The 21,540-nt window shown below is 44.9% G+C and overlaps 2 protein-coding genes across 2 annotated transcripts in view; one reads left to right on the forward strand and one right to left on the reverse strand.

The window, feature by feature from the left end:
* Positions 1–21,540, forward strand: part of LOC124015443 (mucin-2-like) — a 312,521-nt gene that overhangs the window by 78,401 nt on the left and 212,580 nt on the right. The window lies entirely within an intron of this gene.
* The window catches only part of LOC124015467 (neurobeachin-like), a 127,066-nt gene that overhangs the window by 34,608 nt on the left and 70,918 nt on the right, over positions 1–21,540 (reverse strand). The window contains exons 13-17 of the mRNA XM_046330667.1: positions 10,852–11,018; positions 8,819–8,943; positions 6,894–7,067; positions 4,385–4,497; positions 2,790–2,907 (exon numbers count right to left, since the gene is read on the reverse strand). Of these exons, the coding sequence (XP_046186623.1) occupies positions 2,790–2,907; positions 4,385–4,497; positions 6,894–7,067; positions 8,819–8,943; positions 10,852–11,018 (697 nt within the window). The remainder of the gene's footprint in view (positions 1–2,789; positions 2,908–4,384; positions 4,498–6,893; positions 7,068–8,818; positions 8,944–10,851; positions 11,019–21,540) is intronic.

Raw genomic sequence — 21,540 nt, forward strand, 5'->3', positions numbered from 1 at the left:
TACAGCTGAGACAGGTATATAAAGGTGTACTGTACAGCTGAGACAGGTATATAAAGGTGTACTGTACAGCTGAGACAGGTATATAAAGGTGTACTGTACAGCTGAGACAGGTATATAAAGGTACTGTACAGCTGAGACAGGTATATAAAGGTGTACTGTACAGCTGAGACAGGTATATAAAGGTGTACTGTACAGCTGAGACAGGTATATGAGACAGGTATATGTACTGTACAGCTGAGACAGGTATATAAAGGTGTACTGTACAGCTGAGACAGGTATATAAAGGTGTACTGTACAGCTGAGACAGGTATATAAAGGTACTGTAAAGCTGAGACAGGTATATAAAGGTGTACTGTACAGCTGAGACAGGTATATAAAGGTACTGTAAAGCTGAGACAGGTATATAAAGGTGTACTGTAAAGCTGAGACAGGTATATAAAGGTGTACTGTACAGCTGAGACAGGTATATAAAGGTACTGTAAAGCTGAGACAGGTATATAAAGGTGTACTGTAAAGCTGAGACAGGTATATAAAGGTGTACTGTACAGCTGAGACAGGTATATAAAGGTACTGTAAAGCTGAGACAGGTATATAAAGTGTACTGTACAGCTGAGACTGTTCAGCTGAGACAGGTATATAAAGGTGTACTGTTCAGCTGAGACAGGTATATAAAGGTGTACTGTACAGCTGAGACAGGTATATAAAGGTGTACTGTACAGCTGAGACAGGTATATAAAGGTGTACTGTACAGCTGAGACAGGTATATAAAGGTGTACTGTACAGCTGAGACAGGTATATAAAGGTGTACTGTTCAGCTGAGACAGGTATATAAAGGTGTACTGTTCAGCTGAGACAGGTATATAAAGGTGTACTGTTCAGCTGAGACAGGTATATAAAGGTGTACTGTACAGCTGAGACAGATATATAAAGGTGTACTGTACAGCTGAGACAGGTATATAAAGGTGTACTGTACAGCTGAGACAGGTATATAAAGGTGTACTGTAAAGCTGAGACAGGTATATAAAGGTGTACTGTACAGCTGAGACAGGTATATAAAGGTGTACTGTACAGCTGAGACAGGTATATAAAGGTACTGTAAAGCTGAGACAGGTATATAAAAGTGTACTGTACAGCTGAGACAGGTATATAAAGGTACTGTAAAGCTGAGACAGGTATATAAAGGTGTACTGTAAAGCTGAGACAGGTATATAAAGGTGTACTGTACAGCTGAGACAGGTATATAAAGGTACTGTAAAGCTGAGACAGGTATATAAAGGTGTACTGTAAAGCTGAGACAGGTATATAAAGGTGTACTGTACAGCTGAGACAGGTATATAAAGGTACTGTAAAGCTGAGACAGGTATATAAAGGTGTACTGTTCAGCTGAGACAGGTATATAAAGGTGTACTGTTCAGCTGAGACAGGTATATAAAGGTGTACTGTTCAGCTGAGACAGGTATATAAAGGTGTACTGTTCAGCTGAGACAGATATATAAAGGTGTACTGTACAGCTGAGACAGGTATATAAAGGTGTACTGTACAGCTGAGACAGGTATATAAAGGTGTACTGTAAAGCTGAGACAGGTATATAAAGGTGTACTGTACAGCTGAGACAGGTATATAAAGGTACTGTAAAGCTGAGACAGGTATATAAAGGTGTACTGTAAAGCTGAGACAGGTATATAAAGGTGTACTGTACAGCTGAGACAGGTATATAAAGGTACTGTAAAGCTGAGACAGGTATATAAAGGTGTACTGTTCAGCTGAGACAGGTATATAAAGGTGTACTGTTCAGCTGAGACAGGTATATAAAGGTGTACTGTACAGCTGAGACAGGTATATAAAGGTGTACTGTACAGCTGAGACAGGTATATAAAGGTGTACTGTACAGCTGAGACAGGTATATAAAGGTGTACTGTACAGCTGAGACAGGTATATAAAGGTACTGTAAAGCTAAGACAGGTATATAAAGGTGTACTGTACAGCTGAGACAGGTATATATAGGTACTGTAAAGCTGAGACAGGTATATAAAGGTGTACTGTAAAGCTGAGACAGGTATATAAAGGTGTACTGTACAGCTGAGACAGGTATATAAAGGTACTGTAAAGCTAAGACAGGTATATAAAGGTGTACTGTACAGCTGAGACAGGTATATATAGGTACTGTAAAGCTGAGACAGGTATATAAAGGTGTACTGTAAAGCTGAGACAGGTATATAAAGGTGTACTGTACAGCTGAGACAGGTATATATAGGTACTGTAAAGCTGAGACAGGTATATAAAGGTGTACTGTAAAGCTGAGACAGGTATATAAAGGTGTACTGTACAGCTGAGACAGGTATATAAAGGTACTGTAAAGCTGAGACAGGTATATAAAGGTGTACTGTAAAGCTGAGACAGGTATATAAAGGTGTACTGTACAGCTGAGACAGGTATATAAAGGTACTGTAAAGCTGAGACAGGTATATAAAGGTGTACTGTAAAGCTGAGACAGGTATATAAAGGTGTACTGTACAGCTGAGACAGGTATATAAAGGTACTGTAAAGCTGAGACAGGTATATAAAGGTGTACTGTTCAGCTGAGACAGGTATATAAAGGTGTACTGTTCAGCTGAGACAGGTATATAAAGGTGTACTGTTCAGCTGAGGCAGGTATATAAAGGTGTACTGTTCAGCTGAGACAGATATATAAAGGTGTACTGTACAGCTGAGACAGGTATATAAAGGTGTACTGTACAGCTGAGACAGGTATATAAAGGTAGTATACTAGTTAGATATAGGTATCGTACTGCGGTTGGCCATGAAGACCTCCAGACCAGTGTTCTGGAGAAGGTATCTTCTGGAGAAGACAGCTCTGATCTCACTGAACATCCACTTGCCATGTAGACCCTCGGAGTAGGCCAGGACCTACACACACACACGCACACACACACACACACACACACACACACACACACACACACACACACACACACACACACACACACACACACACACACACACACACACACACACACACACACACACACACACACACACACACACACACACACACACACACAGAGACACAGAGTGAGGACGAGTTATGTTATTGCATTAACCATGGTGTGTATCTCACTGTTACCATGGTGTGTATCTCACTGTTACCATGGTGTTGATCTCACTGTTACCATGGTGTGGATCTCACTGTTACCATGGTGGATCTCACTGTTACCATTGTGTTGATCTCACTGTTACCATTGTGTATCTCACTGTTACCATGGTGTTGATCTCACTGTTACCATGGTGTGGATCTCACTGTTACCATGGTGTTGATCTCACTGTTACCATGGTGTGGATCTCACTGTTACCATGGTGTCGATCTCACTGTTACCATGGTGTTGATCTCGCTGTTACCATGGTGTCAATCTCACTGTTACCATGGTGTCGATCTCACTGTTACCATGGTGTGGATCTCACTGTTACCATGGTGTGGATCTCACTGTTACCATGGTGTCGATCTCACTGTTACCATGGTGTCGATCTCACTGTTACCATGGTGGGATCCTTCTGTTACCATGGTGTCAATCTCACTGTTACCATGGTGTGTATCTCACTGTTACTATGATGTTGATCTCACTGTTACCATGGTGTTTATCTCATTGTTACCATTGTGTTGATCTCACTGTTACCATGGTGTTGATCTCACTGTTACCATGGTGTTGATCTCACCGTTACCATGGTGTCAATCTCACTGTTACCATGGTGTCGATCTCACTGTTACCATGGTGGGATCCTTCTGTTACCATGGTGTCAATCTCACTGTTACCATGGTGTGTATCTCACTGTTACTATGATGTTGATCTCACTGTTACCATTGTGTTGATCTCACTGTTTCCATGGTGTTGATCTCACTGTTACCATGGTGTTGATCTCACTGTTACCATGGTGTTGATCTCACTGTTACCATGGTGTTGATCTCACTGTTACCATGGTGTTGATCTCACTGTTACCATGGTGTTGATCTCACTGTTACCATGGTGTTGATCTCACTGTTACCATGGTGTTGATCTCACTGTTACCATGGTGTGTATCTCACTGTTACCATGGTGTGTATCTCACTGTTACCATTGTGTTGATCTCACTGTTACCATGGTGTTGATCTCACTGTTACCATGGTGTTTATCTCATTGTTACCATTGTGTTGATCTCACTGTTACCATGGTGTTGATCTCACTGTTACCATTGTGTTGATCTCACTGTTACCATGGTGGGATCCTTCTGTTATACCATGGTGTGTATCTCACTGTTACCATTGTGTTGATCTCACTGTTACCATGGTGTTTATCTCATTGTTACCATGGTGTTGATCTCACTGTTACCATGGTGCCAATCTCACTGTTACCTTGGTGTGGATCTTCTTGAAGCTAGGGTCGTCCTCGTCCACCTCAAAGTAGATCTCAGTGGTGGTGATGGAGAGAGTCCCATGGACCACCACTACTGGAGATACCAGCTGGGCTGGTGGCTGATCTCAGTTACAGGGTTTAGCACATTGACAGACACTGTTACAGACAGACAGACAGACAGACAGACAGACAGACAGACAGACAGACAGACAGACAGACAGACAGACAGACAGACAGACAGACAGACAGACAGACAGACAGACAGACAGACAGACAGACAGACAGGGACAGACAGACAGACAAACAGACAGTGGACAGACAGACAGACAGACAGACAGACAGACAGACAGACAGACAGACAGACAGACAGACAGACAGACAGACAGACAGACAGACAGACAGACAGACAGACAGACAGACAGACAGACAGACAGACAGGCAGACAGACAGACAGGCAGACAGGCAGACGCATAGACAGGCAGACAAAAAAAGAAAGACAGACAGACAGACACAGACAGACAGACAGACAGACAGACAGACAGACAGACAGACAGACAGACAGACAGACAGACAGACAGACAGACAGACAGACAGACAGACAGACAGACAGACAGACAGACAGACAGACAGGCAGGCAGGCAGGCAGGCAGACAGACAGACAGACAGACAGACATACAGAGGTAAGTCAGTTCTACACATCGGTGGTGGATGAGGTAACTTTACTACAGCAGGTAGAGTTCTGAGCAGCTGGGAAAAAGAGCTATCAAAATCCAATCAATTATTATGTGAATTACAACAGATACCGACTGGGGCTTCTGATTCCATCAGATAACCCGTGTTAACAACAGAAATGCTTGTGCTTCTAGTTCAGTCAGTGCAGCAATATCTTAACAATTACACTGAAAATACAAATACCTAATACACACACATCTAAGTAAAGGAATTGAATTCAGAATATATAAATATGTGGACGAGCGATGTCAGAGTCAACCCTAGTGACAGCGCTGCTACAACCCAAACAGACGCACGGAGCTCCGACACCAACAAAGGAAAGGGTTAAGAGAACGAACCAATCAGATTTGCTCGTGAGTTTATGACGATTCTATGCACCGAAACGACGTTCCACTCGGGTTGGTTAGAGACAGGAAAATAACCGGCCTTTGTGTGGAACAGAAAATAACTTTGCTAAACCTTTTCCTCCCGAACTGGGAATGAACTCTAAACAGTAGCTCACTGCTAACACAGGAGCAATAGAATAATATAGTAATGTTTTTATTTTACCTTCATTTAACTCGGCAAGTCAGTTAAGAACAAATTATTATTTTCAATGACGGCCTAGGAACAGTGGGTTAACTTGCAACCTTCCGGTTCCTAGTCCAACGCTCTTAACCACTGCCGAATGCGTAATGACAATAGAACGTTCTAAAATAGAGAGGAGAGAGGAGGAAAGGAGGGGAGGATGAGAGGAGAGAGGAGGAAAGGAGGGGAGGATGAGAGGAGAGAGGAGGAAAGGAGGGGAGGATGAGAGGAGAGAGGAGGAAAGGAGGGGAGGATGAGAGGAGAGAGGAGGAAAGGAGGGGAGGATGAGAGGAGAGAGGAGGAAAGGAGGGGAGGATGAGAGGAGAGAGGAGGAAAGGAGGGGAGGATGAGAGGAGAGAGGAGGAAAGGAGGGGAGGATGAGAGGAGAGGAGGAAAGGAGGAGGAGAGGAGAGAGGAGGAAAGGAGGGGAGGATGAGAGGAGAGGGAGGAAAGGGGAGGATGAGAGGAGAGAGGAGGAAAGGAGGGGAGGATGAGAGGAGAGAGGAGGAAAGGAGGGGAGGATGAGAGGAGAGAGGAGGAAAGGAGGGGAGGATGAGAGGGAGAGAGGAGGAAAGGAGGGAGGATGAGAGGAGAGGAGGAAAGGAGGGGAGGATGAGAGGAGAGAGGAGGAGGAGGGGAGGATGAGAGGAGAGAGGAGGAAAGGAGGGGAGGATGAGAGGAGAGAGGAGGAAAGGAGGGGAGGATGAGAGGAGAGAGGAGGAAAGGAGGGAGGATGAGAGGAGAGAGGAGGAAAGGAGGGGAGGATGAGAGGAGAGAGGAGGAAAGGAGGGGAGGATGAGAGGAGAGAGGAGGAAAGGAGGGGGGAGGAAAGGCAGATTAGACAGTTTGCTCATTCGTGACGACTGGGTAGAAATTTGTTTGATGTTTAATCTATTGGGCCAGAGTGAGTTTTGTTTGATAATAATAATTTAAAACCAAGTTTTTATAAATTCGATTAAAATGTATTTCCGTTGCTGTTGAATTGTTTAGAGAATCCAAAACCGGATCATTTCTCCAATTTGCCTCGAGAATGAAAAATATCTCTGGAACCAACTAGGAAAGAGAACAAAAGGTGTCTGACCAACCAGGAAAGAGAACAAAAGGTGTCTGACCAACCAGGAAAGAGAACAAAAGGTGTCTGACCAACCAGGAAAGAGAACAAAAGGTGTCTGACCAACCAGGAAAGAGAACAAAAGGTGTCTGACCAACCAGGAAAGAGACCAGTCTGACCTGCCAGGTTGTCCATCTCTTTCTCCTGCAGCAGACTGACAGTATCATCGTCTCCCTCCAGCATTAGCTCCGCCTCCAGGTTCTGACTGACCAGTGATTGGCTGCGCAAGGTCTTCTTAGACTTAAGCCCCTCCTCTTCCTCCTCCTCCGTACCTACACAACACAATTAACACATACAGTTGAAGTCGTAAATTTACATACACCTTAGCCAAATACATTTAAAAACAGTTTTTCACAATTCCTGACATTTTAGAATTGTAAAAATTGTCTTAGGTCAGTTAGGATCACCACTTATTTTAAGAATGTGAAATGTCAGAATAATAGTAGAGAGAATTATTTATTTCAGCTTTTATTTCTTTCATCACATTCCCAGTGGGTCAGAAGTTTACATACACTCAATTAGTATTTGGGAGCATTGCCTTTAAATTGTTTAACTTGGGTCAAATGTTTCGGGTAGCCTTCCACAAGCTTCCTAAAATAAGTTGGGTGAATTTTGGCCCATTCCTCCTGACAGAGCTGGTGTAACTGAGTCAGGTTTGTGGGCCTCCTTGCTCACACGCTTTTTCAGTTCCACCCACACATTTTCTATAGGATTGAGGTCAGGGCTTTGTGATGGCCACTCCAATACCTTGCCTTTGTTGTCCTTAAGCCATTTTGCCACAACTTTGGAAGTATGCTTGGGGTCATTGTCCATTTGAAAGACCCATTTGAGACCAAGCTTTAACTGATGTCTTGACATGTTGCTTCAATATATCCACATTATTTTCCATCCTCATGATACCATCTGTTTTGTGAAGTGCACCAGTCTCTCGTGCAGCAACGCACCCTCACAACATGATGCTGCCACCCCTGATTCTACCCACGTGCATCATGGTGGGGATGATGTTCTTTGGCTTGTAAGCCTCCCCCTTTTTCCTCTGAACATAACGATGGTCATTATGGCCAAACAGTTCTATTTTTGTTTCATCAGACCAGAGGACATTTCTCCAAAAGGTACGATCTTTGTCTCCATGTGCAGTTGCAAACCGTAGTCTGTATTTTTTATGACAGTGTTGGAGCAGTGTCTTCTTCCTTGCTGAGCGGCCTTTCAGGTTATGTTGATATAGAACTCGTTTTACTGTGGATATAAATACTTGTGTACCTGTTTCCTCCAGCATCTTCACCAGGTCCTTTGCTGTTGTTCTGGGAATTATTTGCACTTTTCGCACCAAAGTACTTTCATCTCTAGGAGACAGAACGCATCTCCTTCCTGAGCGGTATGACGGCTGCGTGGTCCCATGGTGTTTATACTTGCGTACTATTGTTTGTACAGATGAACGTGGTACCTTCAGGAGTTTGGAAATTGCTCCCAAGGATGAACCAGACTTGTGGAGGTCTGCAATTTTTATCCGAGGTCTTGGCTGATTTCTTTTGATTTTCCCATGATGTCAAGCAAAGATGCACTGAGTTTGAAGGTGGGCCTTGAAATACATCCACAGGTACACCTCCAATTGACTCAAATGATGTCAATTAGCCTATCAGAAGATTCTAAAGCCATGACATCATTTTCTGGAATTTTCCAAGCTGTTTAAAGGCACAGTCAACTTAGTGTATGTAAACTTCTGACCCACTGGAATTGTGATACAGTGAATTATAAGTGAAATAATCTGTCTGTAAACAATTGTTGGAAAAATGACTTGTGTCATGCACAAAGTAGATGTCCTAACCAACTTGCCAAAACCATAATTTGTTAATTAACAAGAAATTTGTGGAGTTATTGAAAAAAATAGTTTTAATGGCTCCAACCTAAGTGTATGTAAACTTATGACTTCAACTGTAGCTGATACCAAATGGCACACGATGCTACTTTAAAAATGGTCAAGTAACTAACTAACTTGCAGTGTATTCTGGGATAGGTGACTAACCATAGTCCTCCAGGGCTTTAAGTGACACATCAAGGTGGGTGGAGCCAAAGGGGTTTCGTACGAATCTCCGCCTCCTCCTCAGGTCGTCCTCCCAGTAGTCCAGACGCCAGAAGTCGTGTAATTGGCTGAGGTAATAAAAGAGGTTGGTAAATAAGTTAAAGCAGCTCATGTAATTGGCTGAGAGAGAGAAAGGAGGGCGGAACACAAGGCAAAATAAAGACATGTTCAGATGAATAGACATAAAAGGTCACGTTAGCTCCTCCTCCTTCATGTTATGGCTGTGTGCTGTGATTTAATGAGACCGTTAGCTCCTCCTCCTTCTATTCTTCATGTTATGGCTGTGTGCTGTGATTTAATGAGACCGTTAGCTCCTCCTCCTTCTAGTCTTCATGTTATGGCTGTGTGCTGTGATTTAGTGAGATCGTTAGCTCCTCCTCCTAGTCTTCATGTTATGGCTGTGTGCTGTGATTTAGTGAGACCGTTAGCTCCTTCTAGTCTTCATGTTATGGCTGTGTGCTGTGATTTAGTGAGACCGTTAGCTCCTACTAGTCTTCATGTTATGGCTGTGTGCTGTGATTTAATGAGACCGTTAGCTCCTCCTCCTTCTAGTCTTCATGTTATGGCTGTGTGCTGTGATTTAATGAGATCGTTAGCTCCTCCTCCTTCTAGTCTTCATGTTATGGCTGTGTGCTGTGATTTAATGAGACCGTTAGCTCCTCCTCCTAGTCTTCATGTTATGGCTGTGTGCTGTGATTTAATGAGACCGTTAGCTCCTCCTCCTAGTCTTCATGTTATGGCTGTGTGCTGTGATTTAGTGAGATCGTTAGCTCCTCCTCCTAGTCTTCATGTTATGGCTGTGTGCTGTGATTTAATGAGACCGTTAGCTCCTCCTCCTAGTCTTCATGTTATGGCTGTGTGCTGTGATTTAATGAGACCGTTAGCTCCTCCTCCTCTTCATGTTATGGCCTGTGATTTAATCTAGTCTTCATGTTATGGCTGGCTGTGTGCTGTGATTTAATGAGACCGTTAGCTCCTCCTCCTTCTAGTCTTCATGTTATGGCTGTGTGCTGTGATTTAGTGAGACCGTTAGCTCCTCCTCCTAGTCTTCATGTTATGGCTGTGTGCTGTGATTTAGTGAGACCGTTAGCTCCTCCTCCTAGTCTTCATGTTATGGCTGTGTGCTGTGATTTAATGAGACCGTTAGCTCCTCCTCCTAGTCTTCATGTTATGGCTGTGTGCTGTGATTTAATGAGATCGTTAGCTCCTCCTCCTTCTAGTCTTCATGTTATGGCTGTGTGCTGTGATTTAATGAGACCGTTAGCTCCTCCTCCTTCTAGTCTTCATGTTATGGCTGTGTGCTGTGATTTAGTGAGACCGTTAGCTCCTCCTCCTTCTAGTCTTCATGTTATGGCTGTGTGCTGTGATTTAATGAGACCGTTAGCTCCTCCTCCTCCTAGTCTTCATGTTATGGCTGTGTGCTGTGATTTAATGAGACCGTTAGCTCCTCCTCCTTCTATTCTTCATGTTATGGCTGTGTGCTGTGATTTAATGAGACCGTTAGCTCCTCCTCCTTCTAGTCTTCATGTTATGGCTGTGTGCTGTGATTTAATGAGACCGTTAGCTCCTCCTCCTAGTCTTCATGTTATGGCTGTGTGCTGTGATTTAATGAGACCGTTAGCTCCTCCTCCTAGTCTTCATGTTATGGCTGTGTGCTGTGATTTAATGAGACCGTTAGCTCCTCCTCCTAGTCTTCATGTTATGGCTGTGTGCTGTGATTTAATGAGACCGTTAGCTCCTCCTCCTAGTCTTCATGTTATGGCTGTGTGCTGTGATTTAATGAGACCGTTAGCTCCTCCTCCTAGTCTTCATGTTATGTTATCAAATCAAAACATGTGTGTCTGAGCAAGAAGACAGACACTTCCTGTTTTCCAGTCTTCCCGTCTCAAAGCGAACCTAACATAACCCTCGACATCACAGTGATGTCAACCTATCCCTGTGTGTGTTTCATCTCTGACCTTCCCACTACCTCTCACCTCTGTGACATCGTGCCCCATGCCCCGTGCTTATTGGTCAGGATGTTGAGTATCTTCTGTTTCAATTGGTTGGCGGTCACATGGTCCCTGTGCTTGGCAGCGCTGATCAGGTGATCACACATCTTCTCCTCCTCCCTCCTGTCAGCAGCGTACTGGGCACAGTTAGACTGGGGGGGGGGAAGGGGGAAGGAAGGGGTGGGGTAGTGGTGGGAAAGAAAAAAGAGAGAGAAGTTGAGATATGAGATACAGACAGAGACATACAGTCAGAGACATACAGTCAGAGACATACAGACAGAGACATACAGACAGAGACATACAGTCAGAGACATACAGTCAGAAATCCAGTCAGAAATCCAGTCAGAGACAGACAGTCAGAGACATACAGTCAGAGACAGACAGTCAGAGACATACAGACATACAGTCAGAGACAGACAGTCAGAGACAGACAGTCAGAAATACAGTCAGAGACATACAGACATACAGTCAGAGACATACAGACAGAGACATACAGACAGAGACATACAGTCAGAGACATACAGTCAGAAATCCAGTCAGAGACAGACAGTCAGAGACATACAGTCAGAGACAGACAGTCAGAGACATACAGACATACAGTCAGAGACAGACAGTCAGAGACAGACAGTCAGAAATACAGTCAGAGACATACAGACATACAGTCAGAGACATACAGTCAGAGACAGACAGTCAGAAATACAGTCAGAGACAGTCAGACAGACAGAGACATACAGTCAGGGACAGACCGTCAGAAATACAGTCAGAGACATACAGACATACAGTCAGAGACATACAGTCAGAGACATACAGTCAGAAATACAGTCAGAGACAGACAGTCATAGACAGACAGACAGACAGACAGACAGACAGACAGACAGACAGACAGACAGACAGACAGTCAGAGACAGACAGAGACAGACAGTCAGAGACAGACAGTCAGAGACAGACAGTCAGACAGTCAGAGACAGACGGTCAGACAGTTCGAGACATACAGACATACAGACATACAGTCAGCGACAGACAGACAGACAGTCAGAGACATACAGACATACAGTCAGAGACATACAGTCAGAGACAGACAGTCAGAAATACAGTCGGAGACAGACAGACATACAGTCAGAGACAAATAGTCAGACAGTCAGAGACATACAGACAGACAGTCAGAGACATACAGACAGACCATCAGAGACAGACAGACCATCAGAGACATACAGACAGACAGTCAGAGACATACAGTCAGACAGTCAGAGACATACAGACAGACAGTCAGAGACAGACAGACAGACAGACAGAGACAGACAGTCAGAGACATACAGACAGAGACATACAGTCAGAGACATACAGACAGAGACATACAGACAGAGACATACAGACAGAGACATACAGTCAGACATACAGTCAGACAGTCAGAGACATACAGTCAGAGACAGACAGTCAGAAATACAGTCAGAGACAGACAGTCAGAGACATACAGTCAGACAGACAGAGACATACAGTCAGGGACAGACCGTCAGAAATACAGACAGAGACAGTCAGACAGACAGTCAGACAGACAGTCAGAGACAGACAGACAGTCAGAGACAGACAGACAGTCAGAGACAGACAGACAGACAGACAGACAGACAGACAGACAGTCAGAGACAGACAGTCAGAGACAGTCAGACAGACAGTCAGAGACAGACAGCCAGACAGTCAGAGACAGACAGTCAGAGACATACAGACATACAGCCAGAGACAGACAGACAGACAGTCAGAGACATACAGACATACAGTCAGATACATACAGTCAGAGACAGACAGTCCTAGACATACAGTCAGAAATACAGTCAGAGACAGACAGTCAGAGACATACAGACATACAGTCAGAGACATACAGACAGACAGTCAGAGACAGACAGACAGTCAGAGACAGACAGACAGTCAGAGACATATAGTCAGACAGTCAGAGAGATACAGACAGACAGTCAGAGACAGACAGTCAGAGACATACAGACAGACCATCAGAGACAGACAGACCATCAGAGACATACAGACAGACAGTCAGAGACATACAGACAGACCATCAGAGACAGACAGACCATCAGAGACATACAGACAGACAGTCAGAGACATACAGACAAACAGTCAGAGAGACAGTCAGTCAGTCAGACAGACAGACAGACAGACAGACAGACAGACAGACAGACAGACAGACAGACAGACAGACAGACAGACAGACAGTCTGAGACATACAGTCAAAGACATACAGACAGAGACATACAGTCAGACAGACAGACAGAGACATACAATCAGAGACATACAATCAGAGACATACAGTCAGAGACATACATACATACAGACACAGACAGACAGACAGACAGACAGACAGACAGACAGACAGACAGACAGACAGTCTGAGACATACAGTCAAAGACATACAGACAGAGACATACAGACAGAGACATACAGTCAGACAGACAGTCAGAGACATACAGACAGAGACATACAGTCAGAGACATACAGTCAGAGACATACAGTCAGACATACAGTCAGACAGTCAGAAACATACAGTCAGAGACATACAGTCAGAGACAGACAGTCAGAGACATACAGACAGACAGTCAGAGACATACAGACAGAGACATACAGACAGAGACATACAGTCAGACATACAGTCAGACAGTCAGAGACATACAGTCAGAGACAGACAGTCAGAGACATACAGTCAGACAGACAGACAGTCAGAGACAGACAGTCAGAGACAGACAGACAGAGATAGACAGACAGTCAGAGACAGACAGCCAGACAGTCAGAGACAGACAGTCAGAGACATACAGACATACAGTCAGAGACAGACAGACAGACAGACAGACAGACAGACAGACAGACAGACAGACAGACAGACAGACAGACAGACAGAGACATACAGACATACAGTCAGAGACAGACAGTCAGAGACAGACAGTCAGAGACATACAGTCAGAGACATACAGACATACAGTCAGAGACAGACAGACATACAGTCAGAGACATACAGACAGACAGTCAGAGACATACAGACATACAGTCAGAGACAGACAGACAGACAGACAGACAGTCAGAGACATACAGACATACAGTCAGAGACAGACAGCCAGACAGTCAGAGACAGACAGTCAGAGACATACAGACAGACAGTCAGAAATACACAGTCAGAGACATACAGACATACAGTCAGAGACATACAGACAGTCAGAGACAGACAGACAGACAGTCAGAGACAGACAGACAGACAGTCAGAGAGTCAGAGACATACAGTCAGACAGTCAGAGAGATACAGACAGACAGTCAGAGACAGACAGTCAGAGACATACAGACAGACCGTCAGAGACAGACAGACCATCAGAGACAGACAGACAGACAGACAGACAGACAGACAGACAGACAGACAGACAGACAGTCAGACATACAGTCAGACAGTCAGAGACATACAGTCAGAGACAGACAGTCAGAAATACAGTCAGAGACAGACAGTCAGAGACATACAGTCAGACAGACAGAGACATACAGTCAGGGACAGACCGTCAGAAATACAGACAGAGACAGTCAGACAGACAGTCAGACAGACAGTCAGAGACAGACAGACAGACAGTCAGAGACAGACAGACAGACAGTCAGAGACAGACAGTCAGAGACAGACAGTCAGAGACAGTCAGACAGACAGTCAGAGACAGACAGCCAGACAGTCAGAGACAGACAGTCAGAGACATACAGACATACAGCCAGAGACAGACAGACAGACAGTCAGAGACATACAGACATACAGTCAGAGACATACAGTCAGAGACATACAGTCAGAGACAGACAGTCCTAGACATACAGTCAGAAATACAGTCAGAGACAGACAGTCAGAGACATACAGACATACAGTCAGAGACATACAGACAGACAGTCAGAGACAGACAGACAGTCAGAGACATATAGTCAGACAGTCAGAGAGATACAGACAGACAGTCAGAGACAGACAGTCAGAGACATACAGACAGACCATCAGAGACAGACAGACCATCAGAGACATACAGACAGACAGTCAGAGACATACAGACAGACCATCAGAGACAGACAGACCATCAGAGACATACAGACAGACAGTCAGAGACATACAGACAAACAGTCAGAGAGACAGTCAGTCAGTCAGACAGACAGACAGACAGACAGACAGACAGACAGTCTGAGACATACAGTCAAAGACATACAGACAGAGACATACAGTCAGACAGACAGTCAGAGACATACAGACAGAGACATACAATCAGAGACATACAGTCAGAGACATACAGACAGACAGTCAGAGACATACAGACAGACAGTCAGAGACAGACAGACAGTCAGAGACATATAGTCAGACAGTCAGAGAGATACAGACAGACAGTCAGAGACAGACAGTCAGAGACATACAGACAGACCATCAGAGACAGACAGACCATCAGAGACATACAGACAGACAGTCAGAGACATACAGACAGACCATCAGAGACAGACAGACCATCAGAGACATACAGACAGACAGTCAGAGACAGACAGCCAGACAGTCAGAGACAGACAGTCAGAGACATACAGACATACAGCCAGAGACAGACAGACAGACAGTCAGAGACATACAGACATACAGTCAGAGACATACAGTCAGAGACATACAGTCAGAGACAGACAGTCCTAGACATACAGTCAGAAATACAGTCAGAGACAGACAGTCAGAGACATACAGACATACAGTCAGAGACATACAGACAGACAGTCAGAGACAGACAGACAGTCAGAGACATATAGTCAGACAGTCAGAGAGATACAGACAGACAGTCAGAGACAGACAGTCAGAGACATACAGACAGACCATCAGAGACAGACAGACCATCAGAGACATACAGACAGACAGTCAGAGACATACAGACAGACCATCAGAGACAGACAGACCATCAGAGACATACAGACAGACAGTCAGAGACATACAGACAAACAGTCAGAGAGACAGTCAGTCAGTCAGACAGACAGACAGACAGACAGACAGACAGACAGACAGACAGACAGACAGTCTGAGACATACAGTCAAAGACATACAGACAGAGACATACAGTCAGACAGACAGTCAGAGACATACAGACAGAGACATACAATCAGAGACATACAGTCAGAGACATACAGACAGACAGACAGACAGACAGACAGACAGACAGACAGACAGACAGACAGACAGACAGACAGACAGACAGACAGACAGACAGACAGACAGACATACAGACAGACAGTCAGAGACATACAGACAGACCATCAGAGACAGACAGACCATCAGAGACATACAGACAGACAGTCAGAGACATACAGACAAACAGTCAGAGAGACAGTCAGTCAGTCAGACAGACAGACAGACAGACAGACAGACAGACAGACAGACAGACAGACAGACAGACAGACAGACAGTCTGAGACATACAGTCAAAGACATACAGACAGAGACATACAGTCAGACAGACAGACAGAGACATACAATCAGAGACATACAATCAGAGACATACAGTCAGAGACATACATACATACAGACAGACAGACAGACAGACAGACAGACAGACAGACAGACAGACAGACAGACAGACAGTCTGAGACATACAGTCAAAGACATACAGACAGAGACATACAGACAGAGACATACAGTCAGACAGACAGTCAGAGACATACAGACAGAGACATACAGTCAGAGACATACAGTCAGAGACATACAGTCAGACATACAGTCAGACAGTCAGAAACATACAGTCAGAGACATACAGTCAGAGACAGACAGTCAGAGACATACAGACAGACAGTCAGAGACATACAGACAGAGACATAAGTCAGACAGAGACATACAGTCAGACATACAGTCAGACAGTCAGAGACATACAGTCAGAGACAGACAGTCAGAGACATACAGTCAGACAGACAGACAGTCAGAGACAGACAGTCAGAGACAGACAGACAGAGATAGACAGACAGTCAGAGACAGACAGCCAGACAGTCAGAGACAGACAGTCAGAGACATACAGACATACAGTCAGAGACAGACAGACAGACAGACAGACAGACAGACAGACAGACAGACAGACAGACAGACAGACAGACAGACAGACAGACAGACAGACAGACAGACAGAGACATACAGACATACAGTCAGAGACAGACAGTCAGAGACAGACAGTCAGAGACATACAGTCAGAGACATACAGACATACAGTCAGAGACAGACAGACATACAGTCAGAGACATACAGACAGACAGTCAGAGACATACAGACAAACAGTCAGAGAGACAGTCAGTCAGTCAGACAGACAGACAGACAGACAGACAGACAGACAGACAGACAGACAGACAGACAGACAGACAGACAGACAGTCTGAGACATACAGTCAAAGACATACAGTCAGAGACATACAGTCAGAGACAGACAGTCAGAGACATACAGACAGACAGTCAGAGACATACAGACAGAGACATACAGACAGAGACATACAGTCAGACATACAGTCAGACAGTCAGAGACATACAGTCAGAGACAGACAGTCAGAGACATACAGTCAGACAGACAGACAGTCAGAGACAGACAGTCAGAGACAGACAGACAGAGATAGACAGACAGTCAGAGACAGACAGCCAGACAGTCAGAGACAGACAGTCAGAGACATACAGACATACAGTCAGAGACAGACAGACAGACAGACAGACAGACAGACAGACAGACAGACAGACAGACAGACAGACAGACAGACAGACAGACAGACAGAGACATACAGACATACAGTCAGAGACAGACAGTCAGAGACAGACAGTCAGAGACATACAGTCAGAGACATACAGACATACAGTCAGAGACAGACAGACATACAGTCAGAGACATACAGACAGACAGTCAGAGACATACAGACAAACAGTCAGAGAGACAGTCAGTCAGTCAGACAGACAGACAGACAGACAGACAGACAGACAGACAGAGACATACAGACATACAGTCAGAGACAGACAGCCAGACAGTCAGAGACAGACAGTCAGAGACATACAGACAGACAGTCAGAAATACACAGTCAGAGACATACAGACATACAGTCAGAGACATACAGACAGTCAGAGACAGACAGACAGACAGTCAGAGACAGACAGACAGACAGTCAGAGAGTCAGAGACATACAGTCAGACAGTCAGAGAGATACAGACAGACAGTCAGAGACAGACAGTCAGAGACATACAGACAGACCGTCAGAGACAGACAGACCATCAGAGACAGACAGACAGACAGACAGACAGACAGACAGACAGACAGACAGACAGACAGACAGACAGACAGTCAGACATACAGTCAGACAGTCAGAGACATACAGTCAGAGACAGACAGTCAGAAATACAGTCAGAGACAGACAGTCAGAGACATACAGTCAGACAGACAGAGACATACAGTCAGGGACAGACCGTCAGAAATACAGACAGAGACAGTCAGACAGACAGTCAGACAGACAGTCAGAGACAGACAGACAGACAGTCAGAGACAGACAGACAGACAGTCAGAGACAGACAGTCAGAGACAGACAGTCAGAGACAGTCAGACAGACAGTCAGAGACAGACAGCCAGACAGTCAGAGACAGACAGTCAGAGACATACAGACATACAGCCAGAGACAGACAGACAGACAGTCAGAGACATACAGACATACAGTCAGAGACATACAGTCAGAGACATACAGTCAGAGACAGACAGTCCTAGACATACAGTCAGAAATACAGTCAGAGACAGACAGTCAGAGACATACAGACATACAGTCAGAGACATACAGACAGACAGTCAGAGACAGACAGACAGTCAGAGACATATAGTCAGACAGTCAGAGAGATACAGACAGACAGTCAGAGACAGACAGTCAGAGACATACAGACAGACCATCAGAGACAGACAGACCATCAGAGACATACAGACAGACAGTCAGAGACATACAGACAGACCATCAGAGACAGACAGACCATCAGAGACATACAGACAGACAGTCAGAGACATACAGACAAACAGTCAGAGAGACAGTCAGTCAGTCAGACAGACAGACAGACAGACAGACAGACAGACAGACAGACAGACAGACAGACAGACAGACAGACAGACAGACAGACAGTCTGAGACATACAGTCAAAGACATACAGACAGAGACATACAGTCAGACAGACAGTCAGAGACATACAGACAGAGACATACAATCAGAGACATACAGTCAGAGACATACAGACAGACAGACAGACAGACAGACAGACAGACAGACAGACAGACAGACAGACAGACAGACAGACAGACAGACAGACAGACAGTCTGAGACATACAGACAGAGACCTACAGACAGAGACATACAGTCAGACAGACAGTCAGAGACATACAGACAGAGACATACAGTCAGACATACAGTCAGACAGTCAGAAACATACAGTCACAGACATACAGTCAGAGACAGACAGTCAGAGACATACAGACAGACAGTCAGAGACATACAGACAGAGACATACAATCAGAGACATACAGTCAGAGACATACAGACAGAGACATACAGACAGAGACATACAGTCAGACATACAGTCAGACAGTCAGAGACATACAGTCAGAGACAGACAGTCAGAGACATACAGTCAGACAGACAGACAGTCAGAGACAGACAGTCAGAGACAGACAGACAGAGATAGACAGACAGTCAGAGACAGACAGCCAGACAGTCAGAGACAGACAGTCAGAGACATACAGACATACAGTCAGAGACAGACAGACAGACAGACAGACAGACAGACAGACAGACAGACAGACAGACAGACAGACAGTCTGAGACATACAGTCAAAGACATACAGACAGAGACATACAGTCAGACAGACAGTCAGAGACATACAGACAGAGACATACAATCAGAGACATACAGTCAGAGACATACAGACAGACAGACAGACAGACAGACAGACTGTCTGTCTGTCTGTCTGTCTGTCTGTCTGTCTGTCTGTCTGTCTGTCTGTCTGACAGACAGACAGACAGTCTGAGACATACAGACAGAGACCTACAGACAGAGACATACAGTCAGACAGACAGTCAGAGACATACAGACAGAGACATACAGTCAGACATACAGTCAGACAGTCAGAAACATACAGTCACAGACATACAGTCAGAGACAGACAGTCAGAGACATACAGACAGACAGTCAGAGACATACAGACAGAGACATACAATCAGAGACATACAGTCAGAGACATACAGACAGAGACATACAGACAGAGACATACAGTCAGACATACAGTCAGACAGTCAGAGACATACAGTCAGAGACAGACAGTCAGAGACATACAGTCAGACAGACAGACAGTCAGAGACAGACAGTCAGAGACAGACAGACAGAGATAGACAGACAGTCAGAGACAGACAGCCAGACAGTCAGAGACAGACAGTCAGAGACATACAGACATACAGTCAGAGACAGACAGACAGACAGACAGACAGACAGACAGACAGACAGACAGACAGACAGAGACATACAGACATACAGTCAGAGACAGACAGTCAGAGACAGACAGTCAGAGACATACAGTCAGAGACATACAGACATACAGTCAGAGACAGACAGACATACAGTCAGAGACATACAGACAGACAGTCAGAGACATACAGACATACAGTCAGAGACAGACAGACAGACAGTCAGAGACATACAGACATACAGTCAGAGACAGACAGCCAGACAGTCAGAGACAGACAGTCAGAGACATACAGACAGACAGTCAGAAATACACAGTCAGAGACATACAGACATACAGTCAGAGACATACAGACAGACAGTCAGAGACAGACAGACAGACAGTCAGAGACAGACAGACAGTCAGAGAGTCAGAGACATACAGTCAGACAGTCAGAGACATACAGACAGACAGTCAGAGACATACAGACAGACCATCAGAGACAGACAGACCATCAGAGACATACAGACAGACAGACAGTCAGAGACATACAGTCAGAGACATACAGACAGAGACATACAGACAGAGACATACAGACAGAGACATACAGTCAGAGACATACAGTCAGAAATCCAGTCAGAGACAGACAGTCATAGACAGACAGACAGACAGACAGACAGACAGACAGACAGACAGTCAGAGACAGACAGAGACAGACAGTCAGAGACAGACAGTCAGAGACAGACAGTCAGACAGTCAGAGACAGACGGTCAGACAGTTCGAGACATACAGACATACAGACATACAGTCAGCGACAGACAGACAGACAGTCAGAGACATACAGACATACAGTCAGAGACATACAGTCAGAGACAGACAGTCAGAAATACAGTCGGAGACAGACAGACATACAGTCAGAGACAAATAGTCAGACAGTCAGAGACATACAGACAGACAGTCAGAGACATACAGACAGACCATCAGAGACAGACAGACCATCAGAGACATACAGACAGACAGTCAGAGACATACAGTCAGACAGTCAGAGACATACAGACAGACAGTCAGAGACAGACAGACAGACAGACAGAGACAGACAGTCAGAGACATACAGACAGAGACATACAGTCAGAGACATACAGACAGAGACATACAGACAGAGACATACAGACAGAGACATACAGTCAGACATACAGTCAGACAGTCAGAGACATACAGTCA

Source organism: Oncorhynchus gorbuscha, linkage group LG02, assembly GCF_021184085.1.
Source record: "Oncorhynchus gorbuscha isolate QuinsamMale2020 ecotype Even-year linkage group LG02, OgorEven_v1.0, whole genome shotgun sequence".
In the NCBI taxonomy this organism is placed as follows: Eukaryota; Metazoa; Chordata; class Actinopteri; order Salmoniformes; family Salmonidae; genus Oncorhynchus; species Oncorhynchus gorbuscha.